This window comes from Leopardus geoffroyi, chromosome E1, assembly GCF_018350155.1.
Source record: "Leopardus geoffroyi isolate Oge1 chromosome E1, O.geoffroyi_Oge1_pat1.0, whole genome shotgun sequence".
NCBI classification, from domain to species: domain Eukaryota; kingdom Metazoa; phylum Chordata; class Mammalia; order Carnivora; family Felidae; genus Leopardus; species Leopardus geoffroyi.
Genome location: NC_059330.1, coordinates 42997657 through 43018277, shown reverse-complemented (window position 1 = coordinate 43018277; position 20621 = coordinate 42997657). Strand labels below are relative to the sequence as shown.

The window sequence follows — 20621 nt, the reverse complement described above, 5'->3', positions numbered from 1 at the left end:
ACTCATCTATAACTATTTTTTTGTCTACGTTTTTATTTATTTATTTTGAGAGAAAGAGAATGTGCGTGAGTAGGGAAGGGGCAGAGAGAGGGGGGAGAGTGAGAATCCCAGGCAAGCTCTGCACTGTGAGCACAGAGCTTAATGTGGGTCTCGATCTCACAAACTGAGATCATGACCTGAGCCGAAATCAAGTCAGACGCTCAACTGACTGAGCCACCAAGGTGCCCCAACTATTTCTACACATACATATTAAATGGGATAAATAATAAAAAAAGAAGAAATCGTATTTTCATCCTAATGCCCACAGTTCCATTCAGTACCATAGCTGCTTCCTAAGCCTGCTTCTGTCCCTTCTCCAGCACTGAGAAACCTGGCTCCCAGCATCATCAGGCTGTTTAGTCGTATCTCAGTCCTGCCAGGTGCCCTCTTTACCCTCTGCTTACACCCAGTAATCAGTTTCCCGAGGTTCTCTTTTCCTCATAGTTTGTGTTTTCAGATAGTACCTTCTTTGGCTTTGCTCTGGACTTTTCTGCCCTTTTTGCTCTTACCACCACTTTCTGGGTCTTGTGTCTCTCAGGTGATGCTAAACACAGAGCGGCTGATCAAGCACGCAGTACAGGAGAGGCTGGCGGTCACCGTGTGCATCAACAAGATTGACCGGCTGATCCTGGAGCTAAAGCTGCCTCCAACTGATGCTTATTATAAGCTGCGCCACATCGTAGATGAGGTCAACGGATTAATAAGGTATAGGACCCGGGGCTCCTGGATGGCTCAGTCTGTTAAGCGTCTAGCTCTTGGTTTCAGCTCAGGTAATGATCTCACAGTATTGTGAGTTCGAGCCCCACGTCGGGCTCTGCACTGACAGCACAGAGCCTTCTTGGGATTCTGTTTCCCCCTCTCTCTGCACCTCCGCCACTTGCACTGTCTCTTTCTCAAAAGAAATAAACTTAAATAAATAAATAAATAAATAAATAAGGTATAGGACCCCAGGTGTGGATTTCCTGTCCTCAGGAACTCTGTTTTTTTACAAATCTTAACCTTGAACACCTCTGGGGGGCAACCCTGATTTCTTGGGAGTACATAACGAGCTTTTTGGACAAGGCTAGGGGCACATTCCAGGGCTGTATAGGGTTTGACTCCACAACCTCGGCCTCATTGACCCTGTGCCTTCACCGGCTGTACAGCCTAAGACCCACCTTCACTTCTGTGTTGTGTTCAATACCTGGGACTCTCAACTTGGTCTCGCCTTCACCCCATACCAAGTGTGTGAACCTGGGCAAGTGATGCTTGTAGAGCCTCAGGTTCTGCCTCTGTAAAAAGGGAATGAATGATAATAACGCTTACCTAATGGGATGTGATAAGAAATCAGATATTTGGAGCACCTGGTGGCTCAGTCGGTTGAGCATCCAACTTCGGCTCAGGTCGTGGTCTCACAGTTTGTGGGTTTGAGCCCCACATCGGGCTCTGTGCTGACAGCTCAGCATGAGCGCACGTGCTCTCGCGCCCTTCTCTCTTTCTCTCTTTCTGCCCCGCCCTCGCTCGTGCTCTGTCTCTCAGAAATAAATAAACGTTAAAAAAAAAATTTTTTTTTTTTTTTTTTTTTTAAGAAATCAGGTAGATATTTGATGTAACCCACTTAGCATAGTGCTTAGCATGCAGTACCTGCCCCATGAATGATGTTAGTTGCTGTTATTAACACAGATTCAGTAAGTGAAGGAACTATTGGCTGTTGTTTTTGTGGACATAGCTGCTTTTCAGCAAGATGGATTTCAGGCTTATATTAATAAGTATGAGCGATGGCTGGGAGACCTCACAATACAGTATCAAGGTGACTTTGAAGAATAGGTTAAATACATCATAAAGACAGTCTTATCTGCGGGCTGACAGAAGGACTGGATGACTTATTGTGGCCCCTCGAAGGGCCCAGGATGAGGCTGTCCTATTGAAAGAACACCTCTCCAGTTAAGGACTGGGGATGGTACCTCCGTGGCCAGAGACAGATTTACCTTCAGGAGCCTCCCCCGTATGTAGTACTAATTCTCAACAGTGATCTCTTCTCCCTGGCTCCAGAAGGGCCGAGAATGACTGGAGACCAACATAATATCAGGAACCCCAAAGATGAAGTGATAAACTTATTTATTACCTTAAAATAGAGGATGGGGCTAAATCCTGATCACCAAAATAAGAAGTCTAATCTCAGCCTCTAAACAAGAAACAGCAACGTGAGCATATTATTTAGAAATATGAGGACCATTGCTCTGAAAGCAGCTTTAACAGAGTTGAAAGCAGTTGCCTCTGGGGAACATAACTTGGGATATGGTGGAATAAGGTAGGAAACTGCTCTTTAGAAGCCAATACTTTCACTTCTAAATTAAGAAATTACATAAAACAATCTGTCAGTGAGGCTAGGGTTGTGGATTGAATTCCTGTATACAGCTGGTTTTCTTTGAAACTTTAGTGAAATTGGGATGCTGTGGCTTCTGTGTGGCCTTTAAGATAAAGTTTTCATGTGAATTTGTATAACAACGCCTAATAAAATAAAGAGGAACTGGGCAGTGAGAGTGGGGAGCAAAGTTGCCCTTATTTTTTCTTTTGTTTTTTATTCACTTCTGATATTTATGTCTGTTTGTGTTTGTGAAATTGAGATTTCTCAAAAAGGTACTCCACTTTCACATCAGATTCCTTTCCTGTGTTTCAAGAGCTTTGTCTCTGACCTCCAAGTTTCCCCTTGTCTGTCTGGTGCAGTTAACTTCTCCAGGATCATGCATGAAGTTCCCAGCACTGGGAAGTCAGCTTGTTACTGGGAGTTAGGGGACAACTCCATCATGTCACTTTCTTGGGCCAGGCTGCTGGCAGCGCTTGAGTGTGTTATGCAAGCCCCTTCTGAGAACAAGGGCTGGAGAGGGGTGATGACACAGAGTCCCCGCCCTTCACCCTTGGCATTATGTTGGTGTTGCTGCACAGCCCGGCTCTGCACTCATGACTGTCTCTGTTTCAGCATGTACTCCACCGATGAGAACCTGATCCTTTCCCCACTCCTGGGCAACGTCTGCTTCTCCAGCTCCCAGTACAGCATCTGCTTCACACTCGGCTCCTTTGCCAAGATCTATGCTGACACCTTCGGTAAGCTCTGGCTGGCGGGCTGTCTCCCAGCTTCCCCAGAGTCACGGGTGCCTTTCCTGCTGAAGAGTTTAGAATTGGCTTCATGCCAGGGTCCCCTGTTTGGGGGAGCATTTTATCAACTATTATTGTCACGTTTCGGTCTCTTTTTGGCCCCTAGGCCCTTTCTTTGGGCCAAGTGGCTTCTAAAGAATAGAAGAATAAAGGTGACTGTGGAAGAAATGGGTGAAAAGGGAGCTCATTTTAGGAATAAGAATCTTTGTTAGCGTGAGACAGATATTTTCCGAGAGTAATTCTCCATGGCCGCAAAGCCCTTTCAGACCTCTTCCTCAGGGATGGAATGTCTGTCACTAGTGGTGCTTCTTCTAGCTGTCTCTCCAGCCATCTGTAGGCACATGGACATTTTGTAGGCCTACTTGAGAGCTCAAGTTGGATTTGCAGTCCGCCGGGATACCCAGCTGAATGATTTTACAGGTCCCGGAGCCTTGGCACAGAGCTCTGGGGCCGGCTTCCCAACTCCAGGAGACTCCTGTGCTCTTTACCTCTGTGCCTCCCGATTCCCTCAGATTCCGGTAACAACCATGTCCTGAGTGTCCAACACTGTCCTTTCGAGGAGGTCATAATTCACCCCGTTTTGAGGACTGCGGAGAGGCCCGGTGAGAGGTCTCACAGCTGACAGGCACTGGAGCTCCAGTGTTTCTGTTCTCATCACTCAGTGGTCCTTCAACCTCGTCTTTGCTCTTGTGAAAGAAATGGGCAAATGCAACTTGTTTGTTTGTTTTTTTAATATGTACTTATCCACTGCATCCTCATTGTAGAAATGTGGACGATACAGTAAAATCTCATCAAGAAAGCAAAACTCACCCATAACCTCATTACCATAACCATGCAAACATTTTATAGTTCTTTCTGTGTTTAATGTTCTGCATAAATGAGATCACATTTTATAGAGGGACATGTATAATATATAAAACATAACACAGATAAATTTTCACTCAGCATCGGATCACAGGAATTGGCCAAATTATTTTATTAAAATTCATTTCTATGAATTATTTTCTGTCACTGCCAGTTACTCCCCTGTATAGCTGTGCTATAACTTAACTACTTTTTTATCATTAGGTATACATTTAGTTGTTTCTAGATGGCTCTTTTGAAAAGGGAAAGTAGATGGATAATAAATAAAACTTATCTGAGTAGGGTTCTGGTTTCCAGGTCTCTGAATATTCTTTACATCAGCATGTGAAGCAAAATCCAAGACCATTTCTGTAATTACAGTGTATTAATGATTTCGTTTCTGATTGAAAATGGCCCTGAGCCTCAGGAGAAAGTATTGCCCATCCTAGGAACCCACTGTTAGTTTACAAAGGAGCCAGCTCTGGGTTCCAATATCATCCTCCTGAAAAAGCCGTGTATGGGAGCACTTGGGTGGCTCAGTTGGTTGAGCGTCTGACTCAGGTCATGATCCCAGGGTCATGGGATCAAGCCCTGCATTGGGTTCTGCACTGAGCATGGAGACTGCTTAGGATTCTCTCTCTTTCTCCCTCTGCCCCTCTCCCCCATTTGCATTCTTTCTATATACTTACATTTTTACAAAGGAGGGGAGGGGAGAAAAGTCATGTTTGGGACTTCTAGAAAGCTCTGAAAGGAATATCAGAGATCATTGAGTCCTTCCCCTTCATTCCACATATGGGAAAACTATGCCCAGGGTTACAGAACCTACTGGTGAGCTTGGGACTAGAATCTACTTGATGTTTTTTCCATCACACCGTACTTCCACAGTTGATGTCATGTCCTCTTAACTAAGAATCTGGCAACGCATGGGGAACAATCTCTGACTTCTAAGAACTCTGTCCAAGGGGTAGACGGAAACCTACAGAGTGTTGAACAACAGTGTATGGCATCAGTTTGGGCAGGAGGAGATGGGGCTTCATGGGCAGGTGGAGAGTAGAGAGCTGGGAGTTCTAGATTCGCAGCATTGAAAGAGGAGGCACAGAGGTGGGTGGTTTGGACCCATGGCCTATTTAATAATGGTGAACTGTTTCACCAAAGGGGAGAGTTGAAGTAAAGCTGTGGGCAAGCTGGGTTGGGACCACATTGAGGAAGGCTTGGAATGCCAGGTTAAGGAATTTTGACTTTATCCTGTGAGCAGTTGGGAGCTGTTAAAGATTGGGGTAGGCTGACACGTGCAAAGCTGATAGAAGATAGGCCAGGAAGAAGGGTGGGTACAGGAAGGAACACCCGGTTAGACATTTTCACCAGTATTCAGATACAGGATCGTGAATATTGGGTTCCTGTTATTAGTGAGATTGAAAAGGAGGAGAAGAACCAGAGAGAAGTTCACCCTTTCTTCCACTGAGCGTTTATTAAACTTCTTCAGCACGCTAGGCCTAGTTCTTGTGAGCACTCAAGCAACTCAGTCCAGTGAGTATGCTGTACTATAAGGTGCAGTAATAGAGGCGTGTAAAAGACACAGTGGTTCAAAGGAGAGAGAGTCACTAATGTGGGAAAGAAGGGAAGAATTTGGTAATTAGCAAAGTGGGGAAGAAAAAGATTTTGAACCTGGATGAAATGCCAAGGTAGCCTCAATAAAAGGGGGAATGGTCTGAAGGGGAGCGTGGCTTTAGGGGAAAAGTGATGAATATCCTTTATGGCATCTTGAGTGAAATCATCTAGATAGAAATACTCATGACAGAGTTGGTGATGTGACCAAATTGACTAACAGGAGCTCTTGATTGAGACGATCTTGAATTCTAAAAGCCACCATTGCTTGGCTCAGCCTGACCAGGATTAAGAGTTACAGTCGGGGCGCCTGGGTGGCGCAGTCGGTTAGGCGTCCGACTTCAGCCAGGTCACGATCTCGCGGTCCGTGAGTTCGAGCCCCGCGTCAGGCTCTGGGCTGATGGCTCGGAGCCTGGAGCCTGTTTCCGATTCTGTGCCTCCCTCTCTCTCTGCCCCTCCCCCGTTCATGCTCTGTCTCTCTCTGTCCCAAAAATAAATAAACGTTGAAAAAAAAAAAAAAAAATTAAAAAAAAAAAAAAAAAAGAGTTACAGTCAAACTAAAAATATTAATTGGTAAAAGATGAGACAAAGGTAGGCTTTGGAATTTTCTCTCCAGAGGACTAGATATCTGCCTTCCAGAGGCTTGGGGCTAGTTTGAACTTTAGTGTGGCATTGCAGCTATGAGACTGCCCACACTGGCAGCAGAGAGCTTATGTGGATCAGGGAAGAGTGAAAGAGTCATTAAGCCCCACTTCTGGAAGGAACAGTGTTTAGGTGCAGACAGAGCATAGCATGTGGGCGGTTGGGCCTATTTTATTGAAGGAAAGCATATAAACCATATCCTTGTCCATAGCTCAGTTCTTTGCTTCCTAGACATAGAGCTGCCTGGGTACTCATTTTGGCTCCAGCGTAGCCATGTCTAATTTGGGCCAGTCCTGTCCTTGTCTATGCCTCAGTATCATTGTCTGCCTGCCTGGGTACAAGGAAATGTCCAGACCTTGGGAAGGAATGTGCTAGAAGTCCTCAGCTATAAACCACTTACGCATCTGGAACCACGTATGCAGGCTTTCAAACAATACTTTGTTAGGTAGATTATAATCATATGGCTTCTCTTACAGGTGACATTAACTACCAGGAATTTGCTAAAAGACTCTGGGGTGACATCTACTTCAACCCCAAAACGTAAGTAGAGTGGGGAAGTGACTCTCTAGAGGGGGCGTTCATTTTTCCAGGAAGTGAGGACAGAGAAAGAGTTCCTAAGATTAAAACCTACCTTTTGGCAAGGGGTACGGGGATAGTGCAAGCAGGGGAGGGGCAGAGAGAGGGGGGACAGAGGATCTGGAGTGGGCTCTGTGCTGACAGGCTGACAGCAGTGAGCCTGATATGGGGCTCAAACTCAAAAACTGCGAGATCATGACCTGAGCTAAAGTTGGACGCTCAACCAACTAAGCCACCTAGGTGCCCCAAAACCTACTTTTTTATTAAACATGAATAATCCTCCTCTAAGTGGTTTGGCTTCATGAGCTCTTAACAGGATGAATCTATTTCTCTTGAGGTCTTCACAGCTCAGCTCAGGCATGCACGAGAGTCATAACCATATGCTCTCTTGGGAATCTCTCTTTGGAAATGTTATGATCACATACACATTCCTTCCCCTTCACCCTGCTCAGATTCAGAACTTAGGAAATTCACCCTTGGGGTCAGTGACACAGCCTTCTCCCTGCTGGGCCACCCATAACTCTTTTTTTTTTTTTTTTTTTTCTTCTTAATAGACGAAAATTCACAAAAAAGGCCCCAACCAGCAGCTCCCAGAGGAGCTTTGTGGAGTTTATCTTGGAGCCTCTGTATAAGATCCTTGCTCAGGTGAGAATGTCAGGCTGCCTGGTTCAGGCCTGCCCTTCTAAACACAGAGTGCAAAAGTTGGTGAACTCAGACTTCCCCCGCCTCTAAACCTGCTCAGTTTTGTTTTACTAAGCATGAGGATAGTTGCTCACCAGTCTTCTAGATCTATGGTCCTCTGAGTGCCGTTGAATTCAGAGTGAAGGGGGGAAGATAAGAAAGAAAAGGCAATGGAGAAATTTTGTATAAAGATTTGATACTTGAGAACTAATAATTTCAGTTGTAGGGATTTGATTTACAGATATAATTGGTTTATGTATAGTGTGTGTGTGTGTATATATATGTATATATGTATACGTGTGTGTGTATATATATATATGTATATATACATATATATACATTTATTTTTTTATTTTTTTATTTTTTTTTCAACGTTTATTTATTTTTGGGACAGAGAGAGACAGAGCATGAACGGGGGAGGGGCATAGAGAGAGGGAAACACAGAATCAGAAACAGGCTCCAGGCTCTGAGCCATCAGCCCAGAGCCCGACGCGGGGCTCGAACTCCCGGACCGCGAGATCGTGACCTGGCTGAAGTCGGACGCTTAACCGACTGCGCCACCCAGGCGCCCCTACATATATATACATTTTATAAGACGGGAAACAAACTGGAAATAAGTTAAATGTTTATCAGTGAGAATCTGATTAAATGAATTATGTACATCTCAAGTATTTTGTAGCCATTAAAAGAATGGCTGTATTAGCTTGCTTTGTAATGACTTTTCTGGGCCTGTATATATGTGATGTTTGTCAAATCGGAAAGGATGCATCACGGGGTGCCTGGCTGGCTCAGTCGGCAGAGCATGCAACTCTCGATCTCCAGGTCGTGAGTTCAAGCCCCATATTGGACATATAACTTACTTGAAAAAAAAAAAAAAGATGCATCAGACAGTGGTAAGGATGCAGTTAGACATGTAGGATTCTCCAAAGAAAAGAGTATAACATTGAGTTTGCATGAATTTGTGCTACCTAAAAGGCAGAAGTAAAGGGGTAACACTGTACGGGAGTTTTCGTAGACCTTTTTCCCAAGACAGTTATAAAATATTCAAGTGTTTAATAAGCACTGTGCACAGTTAACACACACATATACACAAAACGTGTGTGGCCATACCAGCTGACAAAAGAGTAAAACATAGCAACAAGACAAAATAACATGATTAAAATTTATTAGTGCTGAAAAATACTTAGTATCTTGTGTCAGACTGGAATGGATTAATAAAAGAAATTTATAGAGTCTGTCTCATTAGAGACCTTGAGTCTGCTGAGAATGATTTAGCTTGGCCTTGCCCTACCAGCAGATGGACTGCTAGGTGACCTTTTTTGGTTCCTTCCAGTGCAGTGATCCTCTAAATCTGAGAAGTCTCTAAATAGGGAAGAGTAAGGGATTTCTTGAATGGGGTGAGATGCTGCTTTTCAGACACCAGGGGGCAGCACTGAAGGTCATCAGGGAGGGCCAGGTTTATTTAACCAACCCCTTTTTTCCCCCCAGGATTGGTTTGAAGAGTAGATATCAAAGATTTCTCTCAAACCAAATGGCTGTCCTTGCCAAGAGCTCTCCCTGTAGAAGAGAACTTGGCACAGTGACCCTTCAAATTGCCCTTTGGCCTTCCCTTGCCCTCTATAGCAGGCAGCATGCTGGGGCCATCATTACAGCTGACATGGTATTTGGTACCAACACAGGTTGTGGGTGACGTGGACACCAGCCTCCCCAGGACCCTGGATGAGCTTGGCATTCATCTGACCAAAGAAGAGCTTAAGCTGAATATCCGCCCCCTGCTCAGGCTGGTCTGCAAAAAATTCTTTGGTGAATTCACAGGTAACAAAAGAGCTCATGGCCCCCTTCCCATCGCTGTCATGTTCTGCCACACGTATCGGGGGGACCTTTTCCTCACTCCAGTGATGTGCAGAGATGTGAGGCTTTTTTAAATAAACTGCAAGCCGGATGTACAGCACCTGCATTTTTCTCCTAGCTGTTTCCTTTGGTGGATGGTACCAAGAACTCTATCTTGGGAAACAAAAGCAATTATATTTCCCTACCAGGAGGAGCGTGCAAATAAAGGAGATGTTGAAACAGATTCCAAGGTTCTAGTATTTTTACGAGACTCATAAGTGATGTAAATAGACTCATAAGCGATGGGAAATACTGGGAAAAGCAGCAGGCTCAGATTTCTTTTCTCCTAAGCTCCTGTCTCCTCTATTTAAGTGGCACAGAAGGCAGGCGATATAGTAGAATAAGCCCTAGACCTATTGAGAAAGACCTGAATCTTGTTCCTGTTGTGGCCCTGGCCCTTCCATGTGGTGAGACCTGGGTCAGCCACCTGATTCTTCTGTGACTCGAATTTCTCATCTGTAAAATAAGGGAGGTAGTAAAGGTAATGACTAAGGGTCCCCTCAGCAATCTCTTGATTCTCTCTTCTTTTTTTAATTTTTTTAATGTTTATTTATTCTTGAGAGAGAGACAGAGACAGTAGAGCTTGAGCAGGGGGCGGGCAGAGAGAGAGGGGGACACAGAATCTGAAGCAGGCTCCAGGCTCTGAGCTGTCAGCACAGAACCCGACATGGGGCTCAAATTCACGAGCCGTGAGACCATGACCTGAGTGGAAGTCGGATACTTAACCAACTGAGCCACTCAGGCGCCCCAGCAATCTCTTGATTCTGGTAGTCTTTAGGTGTCTGAATCCACAAGGTGCATGATTCTAGTAGTTCATTCTCGGCTGGCCATCCATCTGACCTAGGAGACACCAACTGAAAACAGATCTGCTTTCCCCAAGGTGCTAATGGAGGTTTTCTCTTTCATGGCCTATTGGCTGTTAGAAAAACAGGATGATGGGGCGCCTGGGTGGCTCAGTCGGTTAAGCGTCTGACTTGGGTGCAGGTCATGATCTCACGGTTCAGGGGTTCCAGCCCTTCGCTGTGCTCTGTGCTGAAAGCTCAGAACCTGGAGCCTGTGTCAGAGTCTGTGTCTCCCTTTCTGTCTGCTTCTCCTCTGCTCGCTTGCTCTCTCTCTCTGAAAAATAAATAAACGTTAAAAAAAAAAAAGAAAAGAAAACAGGATGATGTATTGAACAGAAACATGCAGTATTTCCCGAAGAGAGAGTCAACTCGGATTGTTCTGAGTAGATCTGAAGAGCTGGGGTACTTATTGTAAGTGCTCAGTAAGTGCTTATATTCAATGAAAGATCATGGATTGATAACAGACACTTGAAAATTTTTGTCACCTGAGTTCAAGGAACCATTGAGCCCTGCTTCTTGCTCTTAGAGCATACTCCCAGGAAACAAGGTGGTACTTCCCGCTGGGCTCACGGTGCCCTAGCTTAAGAGCTGAAAATGAGTCCCTGCACTTTTAGCTTTCTGGCCATCACCAGTGGATCCATAACTCACCGTCACTTCCCCCTGTGAGTGTAGAGTAATGGCTTTGTCTTCTCCCTCCACAGGCTTTGTGGACATGTGTGTGCAGCATATCCCCTCTCCAAAGGTGGGCGCCAAGCCCAAGATCGAGCACACCTACACTGGCGGTGTGGATTCTGATCTCGGCGAGGCCATGAGCGACTGTGATCCTGACGTAAGGGAAAACCCCCATTTCTGGTTTTTTTCCTCCTTCTGTTGGAGATACTGTTTTCTGGTCATAGGAATGATGCCTTCTTTCCATCCTTGCTTGCCACTCCCCGTTCGCAAAGTCAAACAGGCCTGAATTCAAGACCCAGGGTTACCACTTCTAGTGTTATGATTTTGGGAAAATTATTCTATCTTTCTAAGAGTCTTGGTGGATAAAATGAGGATAATAGTATGTATATGACTGTTAAAAAATTAAATAAGAGTAAGAAAGTTTTACAGTTGTGTTTAGCATGGTGCCTGATAGTAAACATTCAACAAATGGTAGCTAACTTTGTCAGCTTTGGGCTTTAAAAAAGTCCTTACCAGGGGCACCTGGGTGGCTCAGTTGGTTAAGCGTCCCATTTTGGCTCAGGTCATGATCTCATGGTTTGTGGGTTTGAGCCCCAGAGCCTGCTTCGGATTCTCTCTCTCTCTCTCTCTCTCTCTCAAAAATAAATAATTTTTTTTTTAAATGTACTTAAAAAAAAGTCTTTCCCAGGGATGCCTGGCCAACTCAGTCAGTAGAGTATATGACTGTTGATCTCCAGGTCATGAGTTCAGGCTCCACATTGGACCTACACAGCTTACTTTAAAAATAATTAATTTATTAATTGAAAAAAAATTTTTTTCCCAGCTGTTCTTAGTCTAATTTCTCAGCATGAACGACCAACTGAGAATTGTGTTACATCTTCGGAGGGAATTTGGGGCAAGCAAGTCTTGTAATCTTGCAAGTTAACAGTGGCAATCTGCCATCCTAAACCTGCTTTTCTTCACCATTGCCCTCATCCTCCTAGAGAAAAGAGAAAGTTTTTTTTGCTTTGCTCTGCCTATGACATCTGCTAACTAATCAGGGGGTAGGGCATGGTTTGGAATTTTCCCAGGAGATTGACACATCTTCCTCTAGGTCTGGGCAGCCTCCTCGCAGAGCCGTGTCATTGCTGTCCAAGGAGGTAGAGACAAGGGTATTTACCCTGGGAATATGTGTGGTTGAGCCTGCACTCTGTCCCCACCTCCAGGGTCCCCTGATGTGCCACACCACCAAGATGTACAGCACGGATGATGGAGTTCAGTTTCATGCCTTTGGCCGGGTGCTGAGTGGCACCATCCATGCTGGGCAGCCCGTGAAGGTGCTGGGGGAGAACTACACCCTGGAGGATGAGGAAGACTCCCAGATATGCACCGTGGGTCGTCTTTGGATCTCTGTGGCCAGGTACTGCCAATAGTAGCCTATAGAGGCATGCCTTGGCCTTGTCACAGCAGCTGCATGGGCCACTTCAATAGGGCATCAGCTGACCCTCCCTCACATCTGTTGACTTCTATTTCTTACTACCCAGAGTTGCTAGGGCCAAAAGGCAGCTACTGTTGGGATAATGCCAAAAGCCTTGCCTTTGAGTTTTGAATAGCTTATGTAAACTTTTGTAAGTTTTCTATTTTTACTCTTTTTAATCCTCTCTTCCTCTTCTGTGTTTCTAAGTCACAACCTTTGTGTTTCTTCCCAAAAGAAATTGTCTCCCAACCTCCACGGACTATTCTTTGACCAAGATAGAAGATTTTGCTAGATCCCTTATAGGTTCCTTATCTGCAGCGTCAGACTTAGCTTGGGCCTCTGGGCTGCTTGTGAATTCATAAGTTCGGCTTCTTAGCTAGCAAGCAGAGTCAAGGCAGTCCTGTTCTGACGTGCCTGCTGTACCTTGCCGATGGCCCCCTTTCCCTCTCCAAATCCACCCATTCCCTAGAAGGCAGAGGACTGATGGCCTAGGAGAGTTGCAGTATCTTCTGTGGTGCTTTTGGCATCTCCTTACATTCTACCCCTTGGGCAGGGCCTTGCTTACCAGTAGTATCCACCTGAAATTAGGTTTTCCTCTTTTGTCCTCCTAAAATACCATGAGCTTTCTTCCATGTGCTAACCAGTTTGTAATTCCAGTTGACCCTTGAACAACACAGGTTTAAACTACACGAGTCCACTTTAATGTGGGTTTTTTTTTTCCAGTAAATACACTATCGTCCTGCAAATGTATTTTCTTTTCTTTATGACTTTAACATTTTCTTTTCTTTAGCTTATTTTTTTATAAGAGTACAGTGTAGAATACACATATAGAATGTACATACGAAACATGTTAATTGACTGTTTATGTTATCGGTAAGGCCCCCAGCCGACAGTAGGTTTTTAGTAGTTAAGTTTTGGGGGGATGGGGCGCCTGGGTGGCTCAGTCAGTTGAGCGTCCAACTTCAGCTTGGGTCATGATCTCACGGTCCGTGAGTTTGAGCCCTACGTTGGGCTCTGTGCTGACGGCTCGGAGCCTGGAGCCTGTTTCAGATTCTGTGTCTCCCTCTCTCTCTGACCCTCCCCCGTTCGTGCTCTGTCCCTCTCTGTCTCAAAAATAAATAAACGTTAAAAAAAAATTTTTTTTTTTTTAAAGATTTAAAAAAAAGGGGCGTCTGGGTGGGGCAATCGGTTAAGCGTCCGACTTCAGCCAGGTCACGATCTCGCGGTCCGTGAGTTTGAGCCCCGCATCAGGCTCTGGGCTGAGCTGATGGCTCAGAGCCTGGAGCCTGTTTCCGATTCTGTGTCCCCGTCTCTCTCTGCCCCTCCCCCGTTCATGCTCTGTCTCTCTCTGTCCCAAAAATAAATAAATGTTGAAAAAAAAAATTAAAAAAAAAAAAAAAAGATTTAAAAAAAAGTTTTGGGGGGAGTCAGAACATATATGTGGAGTTTCAACTACATGGGGCGTTGGGGCCCCATTGTTCCTGGGTCAGTTGTACATATATGTGAGGTTACATGGTTGGTTGTTGTACCCCTCTGCTAATGGAATGTATGTTTGGTTCACCCCTGCTCCTGGCTCAGTGCCTGGCACCCCTCCTTATTTCACTCATCTGTTGCCCCAGGTACCACATTGAGGTGAACCGTGTTCCTGCTGGCAACTGGGTTCTGATCGAAGGTGTTGATCAACCAATTGTGAAGACAGCAACCATAACTGAACCCCGAGGCAATGAGGAGGTAGAGTTTCTGAAAAGGCAACTGGATTAGTTTAAGCTAGAGGGTCCCATGGGAACTCACAGGGTACTAACCCGGAGTCACTGCCGCTTCCTGGTTCTGGGCCTGAGCACAGGCTGAAGCTTCTAGATCGGACCCAGCTCGATTCTCCCTGTACTCCACTCAGTTGCTAGGAGTTAGGAGCAGTTGCTTTATCTTTTCCCTGCTGTTTGTTCTGCCAAATTACATGGGAATAAATGGCCCTTCAGGCTGCCTCCCAGCAGCACTTTGGCTCCTGGTTGGGGAGTGGTCTCCTCCTCTTAGACCTCTGTACCTTTGGTGCCTACTCAGGCCACGTGCCCTCACTCCTCTGCACTTTGAATCTCAGGCTCAGATTTTCCGCCCCTTGAAGTTCAACACCACATCCGTTATCAAGATTGCTGTGGAACCAGTCAACCCCTCAGAGCTACCCAAGATGCTGGACGGTCTGCGCAAGGTCAACAAGAGCTATCCATCCCTCACCACCAAGGTATGTTCAAGGTCTGCAATAGCTGCCCCCGGTGACAGGTCTGTGCCGCCCACTGCTTCACGTCCACCAGCTGTCTCTGATCTGCTTCCAGCAGCCTATGTCGAAAGCAAGTATTCCCTGTCTGTTACTGTCATTTGAAAACAAGACACGTTTTGGGGGGGAGGTGGGGGCGCTGCGAGTGCACATGCATGTGTTCATATTCCACAGTATCTTTAGATGAGAAAGAGATGTGTCTTAGAAAGTATACTTTGATGGGAATGCAAGCTGGTGCAGCCACTCTGGAAAACAGTATGGAGGTTCCTCAAAAAACTAAAACTAGAACTACCCTACGACCCAGCAATTGCACTACTAGGCATTCATCCATGGGATACAGGTGTACTGTTTCGAAGGGACACATGCACCCCCATGTTTATAGCAGCACTATCAACAATAGCCAAAGTACGGAAAGAGCCCAAATGTCCATCGACGGATGAATGGATAAAGAAGATGTATATATATATATATATATATATATATATATATATATATATATATAATGGAATATTACTCAGCAATCAAAAAGAATGAAATCTTGCCATTTGCAACTACATGGATGGAACTGGAGGGTATTATGTGAAGTGAAATTAGTCGGAGAAAGACAAATATATGACTTCACTCACATGAGGACTTTAAGAGACAAAACAGATGAACATAAGGGAAGGGAAACAAAAATTATATAAAAACAGAAGAGACTCATAAATATAGAGAACAAACAGGGTTACGAGGTGGGGGGAGGCGGGATGGGCTAAACGGGTAAGGGGCACTAAGGAATCTACTCCTGAAATCATTGTTGCACCAAATTAGATGTAAATTAAAAAATAAATAAATAAAATTAAATAAAAATAAAATAATTATTAAAAAAAGAAAAAGAAAAAATAAAATAAGTAAATAAATATTGAAAAAAAAGAAATATTAGGGACCAGGATTAATGACAATCACAGTTATACATTTTGTGAGGAAATAATTTTTTTTCTTTTTTAAAAAAAAAAAATAAATATATATATATATATACTATGAATTGATTTTCCAGAAAATATAGAAGTAAAAGTGATCATTCTGATCCTTCTACATTCTTTAGCCTGCTAGCATACTTTTCTGAGTAGCTGGCCAGGGCTAAAGGGTCAGCTTATGTCCATAGACTTAGGGCAGGGTTTTCCCTAAACGGTTATGCTGGAAATTAAATCGGTGACCTAATGCCCAGCAGCACCGTGCTGAATGGTCCAGATGTCCTGAGGATTTACCTGTTGGTCACTTCCCCACTGATCCTTCTTGAAGAGGCTGGAACTGATGCTGAGGAGTGGCTGATTCTGATAGTGGGTTTGGGCACCTCCTGGGCTCTAGCATTGATTCTGTTTCTAGCTGCTGTTGCTGGCATAAGAGGTCCAGGCTATGACCACCAGGCCTGTTATGTTTCAGGTGGAAGAGTCTGGGGAGCACGTGATTCTGGGTACTGGGGAGCTGTACCTAGACTGTGTGATGCACGATTTACGGAAGATGTACTCAGAGATCGACATCAAGGTAAATCAGCATCCTCTTTCTTGAGTACCCGCCTGGCCAGGAGCTTGACTCATGGCTCCAGACTGATTTTATAAGCAACCAAACCCTTGATTCCCCTGGAAGGCCTGAGGGAAGAGGGGGGCCCTATTGGGGAGGAGACATGTTAGGGAAAAGCATGACCTATTGCTCCCTATCTGGGAAGGTATTTAAGATCTGGTTTGCCCCTTTCTGCAGGGTTATTCTCTGTGTCATAGTTTAAAGTCCAGGCTCCCAAGCCAAAGTGATTCTTGGTCTTTTGTTAAGGAAACAGTTATACAGTTAACCCATCTTTGGTGATTAGGGCTCAGCGGTGGGTTTCAGGGAGAGAGTGAGAACTGGTTCTCCTGGATTTGTCATTAGGTTGTGATGTGGCCCCTTGATTAAAGTGCCCATTGCATGGCCCCAGTCTCCTAGATGGTACCCGTTTTCTCCCAGTTCCTGTGGTGGTGGGAGAGAGCACCCTCAAGTACCCCTCTTAGATCCTCCTCCTGAGGTGCCCAGGACTGGTGGTCTAGAAGATACTGAGTTCCCTGGTGGCTGGCCACGTGGGAGCTTCAGGGAGGAGCTCTGCTACTCAGAGCCAGGTGTTGAGAGTAGAAGGGGATCCCGCCAGTCAGTCCCTAGTGTCAGCTGTGACAGAGCCACGGGAGGTGCTGAGTGGTTGTGGGACAGCTGAACAGACCTTGAAAGCGTCCTTGGGGGATGATACTTTAGGCCCAGGTTTGACTCCCACGTACTCTTGGCTCAGGAACATAAACTCCACACTCCACGAAGTTTTCTCAGTCTCCTTAGTGCTGGTAAGGACTTCTCACCTGCTATTGTACTCATTGCTGATGCTGATTAAGACAGGGGTTTGTCACAAAGGTAGTGCCAAGGGAACCTCAGAATTCCCTTTGGCAGAATGTTGTCCTTCCAACAAAATTAGATCTTGCCTAACAATTTATTCTGTTTCCCAGGTGGCTGATCCCGTTGTCACGTTTTGTGAGACGGTGGTGGAGACATCTTCCCTCAAGTGCTTTGCTGAAACGCCCAATAAGAAGTGAGCTGGGTGTCAGAGTGACCCTGGGACTGACAGGGGACACTTTCTCTTCCTCCCTCCTCAACTCCACCCCAGTCACAAGTACTGTGGAAATAGAGATTCCCTAGGTCTCAGGATGGGGGCTTAGGATGCTTGAGTTTTAACCTAGCACTATCATGCCTTAGGCCTGTAGACATGATGCTGTGGAATTCTTTGCTGTAGGTTCCCCAAGGATGAGTGTCCCAACTGCCACTTTTCTCCGTATAATATGATCATCTTACAATTTTGCCCTGGCAACAGTTCTGTTGTTGTGGGAATTTTTTAAATTTTATTTTTAAGTAATCTCTGCACCCAACATGGGGCTCGAACTCACAACCCTAAGATCAAGAGCTACACACTCCACTGACAGAGCCAGCCAGATGCCCTGAGACCCTACTTTTTTAAAGAGTGGTAGATTCAAGTGAAGGAAGACAGAAAATGAACGTTTTTGCTCTGTTTTGCTCCTCTGGCTTTTACTGATGTAACTGCCTTGTCACCCTCTCCTTAGGAATACCCCTTCTTCAAGTTCTGTTGATCCTCATCATTACTCATTTCCTTTCTGACTAGGAATAAGATCACCATGATTGCTGAGCCTCTCGAGAAGGGCCTCGCCGAGGACATAGAGAATGAGGTGGTCCAGATCACGTGGAACAGGTGAGAATGTGGCTCTGGTTTCAAGGCTGAAAGAAGACGAGGCGCTACGGCTTGCCTCCCCAGGCTCTGATACCACGTGTCCTTCTGGGAAGCAAACTGTCCCCCGGGAAGACGGGAATTGTGACCCCAGGATGCAGAAATTGCAGAGCTGCCGGAAAACCTCCATTTCCTCCTCCTTCCCCTAGGAAGAAACTGGGAGAATTCTTCCAGACCAAGTACGATTGGGATCTGCTGGCTGCCCGTTCTATCTGGGCTTTTGGCCCTGATGCCACCGGCCCCAACATCCTGGTGGATGATACCCTGCCTTCTGAGGTATAGCATAACTAACGGGAGCCGTGCAGTGGTTTCTTTGCTGTGGAGTGGAAGAAACTACAAAGTGTACTTCCTTTCCCAGAAGTATTTTGTGTCTTCTGGTGAATCTTCTTACCAGTATACTTACCTTCTCCTCCCTCTAAACTGATTGTTGCCAGGGTCACTGCTCACAGGCCCTCATGTTTTGTGCAGGTGGACAAGGCTCTTCTTGGCTCAGTGAAGGACAGCATTGTTCAAGGTTTCCAGTGGGGAACCAGGGAGGGGCCCCTCTGTGACGAGTGTAAGTTCCGACAGTGCCTCTGCCTCCCCCTCTCCAGCCCTGTAGGGTCCTTTTGCCTGGGTGTATGAGGTGGGGTGGGGTGGGCTCGTGTACGGGACCTGGCAGGAGAAGCAGCTTGGGGTACATGGAGCCATTCCATGTCCTAGGTCAGCTTCCTCTTCTCGCCTCTCCTCCATCCCCATCCAAGTGCTATTGCCTGGGACATCCTGGAAGGGAAGTCATTTCTAGACGGACATTTGCTTCTCAGTCCTGAGAAGGAATGTGCTTGAGGAGAGGTATAAAGAGGAAGATGGGATCGGAGTGGTTTATAGACGAGGTTGGATTAGTGGGCAGGAAGGTGCAATTCCTAGCACTTACTCTATATCCAAAAACAATTAAGTATCTACAAAAAAAAAAAAAAAAAAAAAAAAAAAATCACATAAACTTCTAGGAAAGCTTTACAATGCCTGAGCGTGGCCTGAAACAAACAAAGAATGTGTGCCTAACTTCTGTCCTCTGCTGTAGGCCTTGGTATCCTATCAGAACACCCATCTGCAGGGTGATTTTTGTCCCATATCTTTTGTGATCTTAAGACAGCTGCCATGCTGCTAGAGGCTCCTTGGTGCCCTGCGCGTGGGCCCTTGACTAGCACCAGAACCACTCCTTAGTCATCAACTCCCCCATCTCCTTTCCAGTGATTCGAAATGTCAAGTTTAAGATCCTGGATGCAGTGGTTGCCCAAGAGCCCTTGCACCGGGGCGGGGGCCAAATCATCCCCACGGCCAGGAGAGTTGTCTATTCTGCCTTCCTCATGGTAAGTGAGTGGAGCTGAGTTGCTCTGGGGCACTATGTGGAAATTCCAGCTATGCGGGTCTCAAGACCACAGTCCCTCCAGCCTTTTTCTCTGTCCAGGTCCTCAAGACCACAGTCCCTCCAGCCTTTTTCTCTATCCAGGTCCTCAATCCTCAGCCTTGCCCAAGCTAAGGAACTCTTTCTTCTTGCCCTGTTGCAGGCCACTCCTCGTCTGATGGAGCCTTACTACTTCGTGGAGGTCCAGGCCCCTGCAGATTGTGTCTCTGCTGTGTATACTGTCCTGGCCAGGCGCAGGTGAGCCGTGGGCATGTTAGGGATGGTGCAGGGAGCAGGAGCACCACAAGAGTAACTGGGCTCCGTGGAGAAGGAGGTGGACCTCCTGTACTGTCCCTGCTCCTAGAACCTAGTGAGCTGTTTTTTCAAAATGAAGTAGGAAAGGATTAAGGCAGACCCCTGCTTCACTGCAGATAAAAAGTTGAGATTCGTTCTTAGACCCCTCTCTGTGGAGAACCCCCCGGGGAAAGTACTGAAATGTGTCAGTGGGGGAATGTCTGTAGGACCTTGTCCCTTCGGTGTTGCCACTCTCATGTAGCGGTCACTACCCCTTTGGCTGCCATGGGAAATGACACTGAGCTCCCCCCCCCCACCCACCCCAGCCTTTTCCATCCACTGTAGCACGATTGTGGTTATTCTTTCTTTGATGGTAACTCTGTGTTGTGGTATATTTGGGACAGATTCCTTCTCTGCTTTTGGTCTCTGAAGGATGAGGGACTCAGCCTTTGTTTTTCTGTCGCAGGGGGCATGTGACTCAGGATGCACCCATCCCAGGCTCCCCTCTCTACACCATCAAAGCTTTCATCCCCGCCATTGACTCTTTTGGCTTTGAGACCGATCTGCGGACTCACACCCAGGGGCAGGCCTTTTCCTTGTCTGTCTTCCACCATTGGCAGGTGAGAAAATGGTGCAGGCTGGCCAGTGCGGCCTCCCACCTGTTCAAGGCCAGTCTTCTCTGGTCTGTTCCCCTTTCAAATCCCAAGTGGGATTTCCAACGTCCTAGAGAAAAGTGCTGGACCATTGGAAACCACTTTGCCTTTCAGATTGTGCCCGGTGATCCTCTGGACAAGAGCATTGTCATCCGTCCCCTGGAGCCACAACCAGCTCCTCACCTGGCCCGAGAATTCATGATCAAAACCCGTCGCAGGAAGGTATGTGTCCCTCAGGCCCATTGCCAGCCCTTAATCCCCAGGGCTCTTGGCAGGAGTTGGATCTCTCTTCATTTCTTCCTTTGGGACTCTTCTCCCAAAGACTGAGAGCGGTTTACCGTACAACACAAA

At 46.0% G+C, this 20621-nt stretch overlaps 1 protein-coding gene across 1 annotated transcript in view; it reads left to right on the top strand.

Annotated features, from left to right (window-relative positions):
• EFTUD2 (elongation factor Tu GTP binding domain containing 2) overlaps window positions 1-20621 on the top strand; it is a 40821-nt gene that overhangs the window by 19411 nt on the left and 789 nt on the right. The window contains exons 10-27 of the mRNA XM_045489199.1: window positions 578-744; window positions 2999-3123; window positions 6741-6804; window positions 7395-7485; window positions 9201-9336; window positions 10955-11082; window positions 12131-12324; window positions 14001-14112; window positions 14477-14617; window positions 16073-16174; window positions 17149-17231; window positions 17817-17903; window positions 18089-18215; window positions 18408-18495; window positions 19170-19288; window positions 19487-19581; window positions 20084-20237; window positions 20385-20492. Of these exons, the coding sequence (XP_045345155.1) occupies window positions 578-744; window positions 2999-3123; window positions 6741-6804; window positions 7395-7485; window positions 9201-9336; window positions 10955-11082; window positions 12131-12324; window positions 14001-14112; window positions 14477-14617; window positions 16073-16174; window positions 17149-17231; window positions 17817-17903; window positions 18089-18215; window positions 18408-18495; window positions 19170-19288; window positions 19487-19581; window positions 20084-20237; window positions 20385-20492 (2121 nt within the window). The remainder of the gene's footprint in view (window positions 1-577; window positions 745-2998; window positions 3124-6740; window positions 6805-7394; window positions 7486-9200; window positions 9337-10954; window positions 11083-12130; window positions 12325-14000; window positions 14113-14476; window positions 14618-16072; window positions 16175-17148; window positions 17232-17816; window positions 17904-18088; window positions 18216-18407; window positions 18496-19169; window positions 19289-19486; window positions 19582-20083; window positions 20238-20384; window positions 20493-20621) is intronic.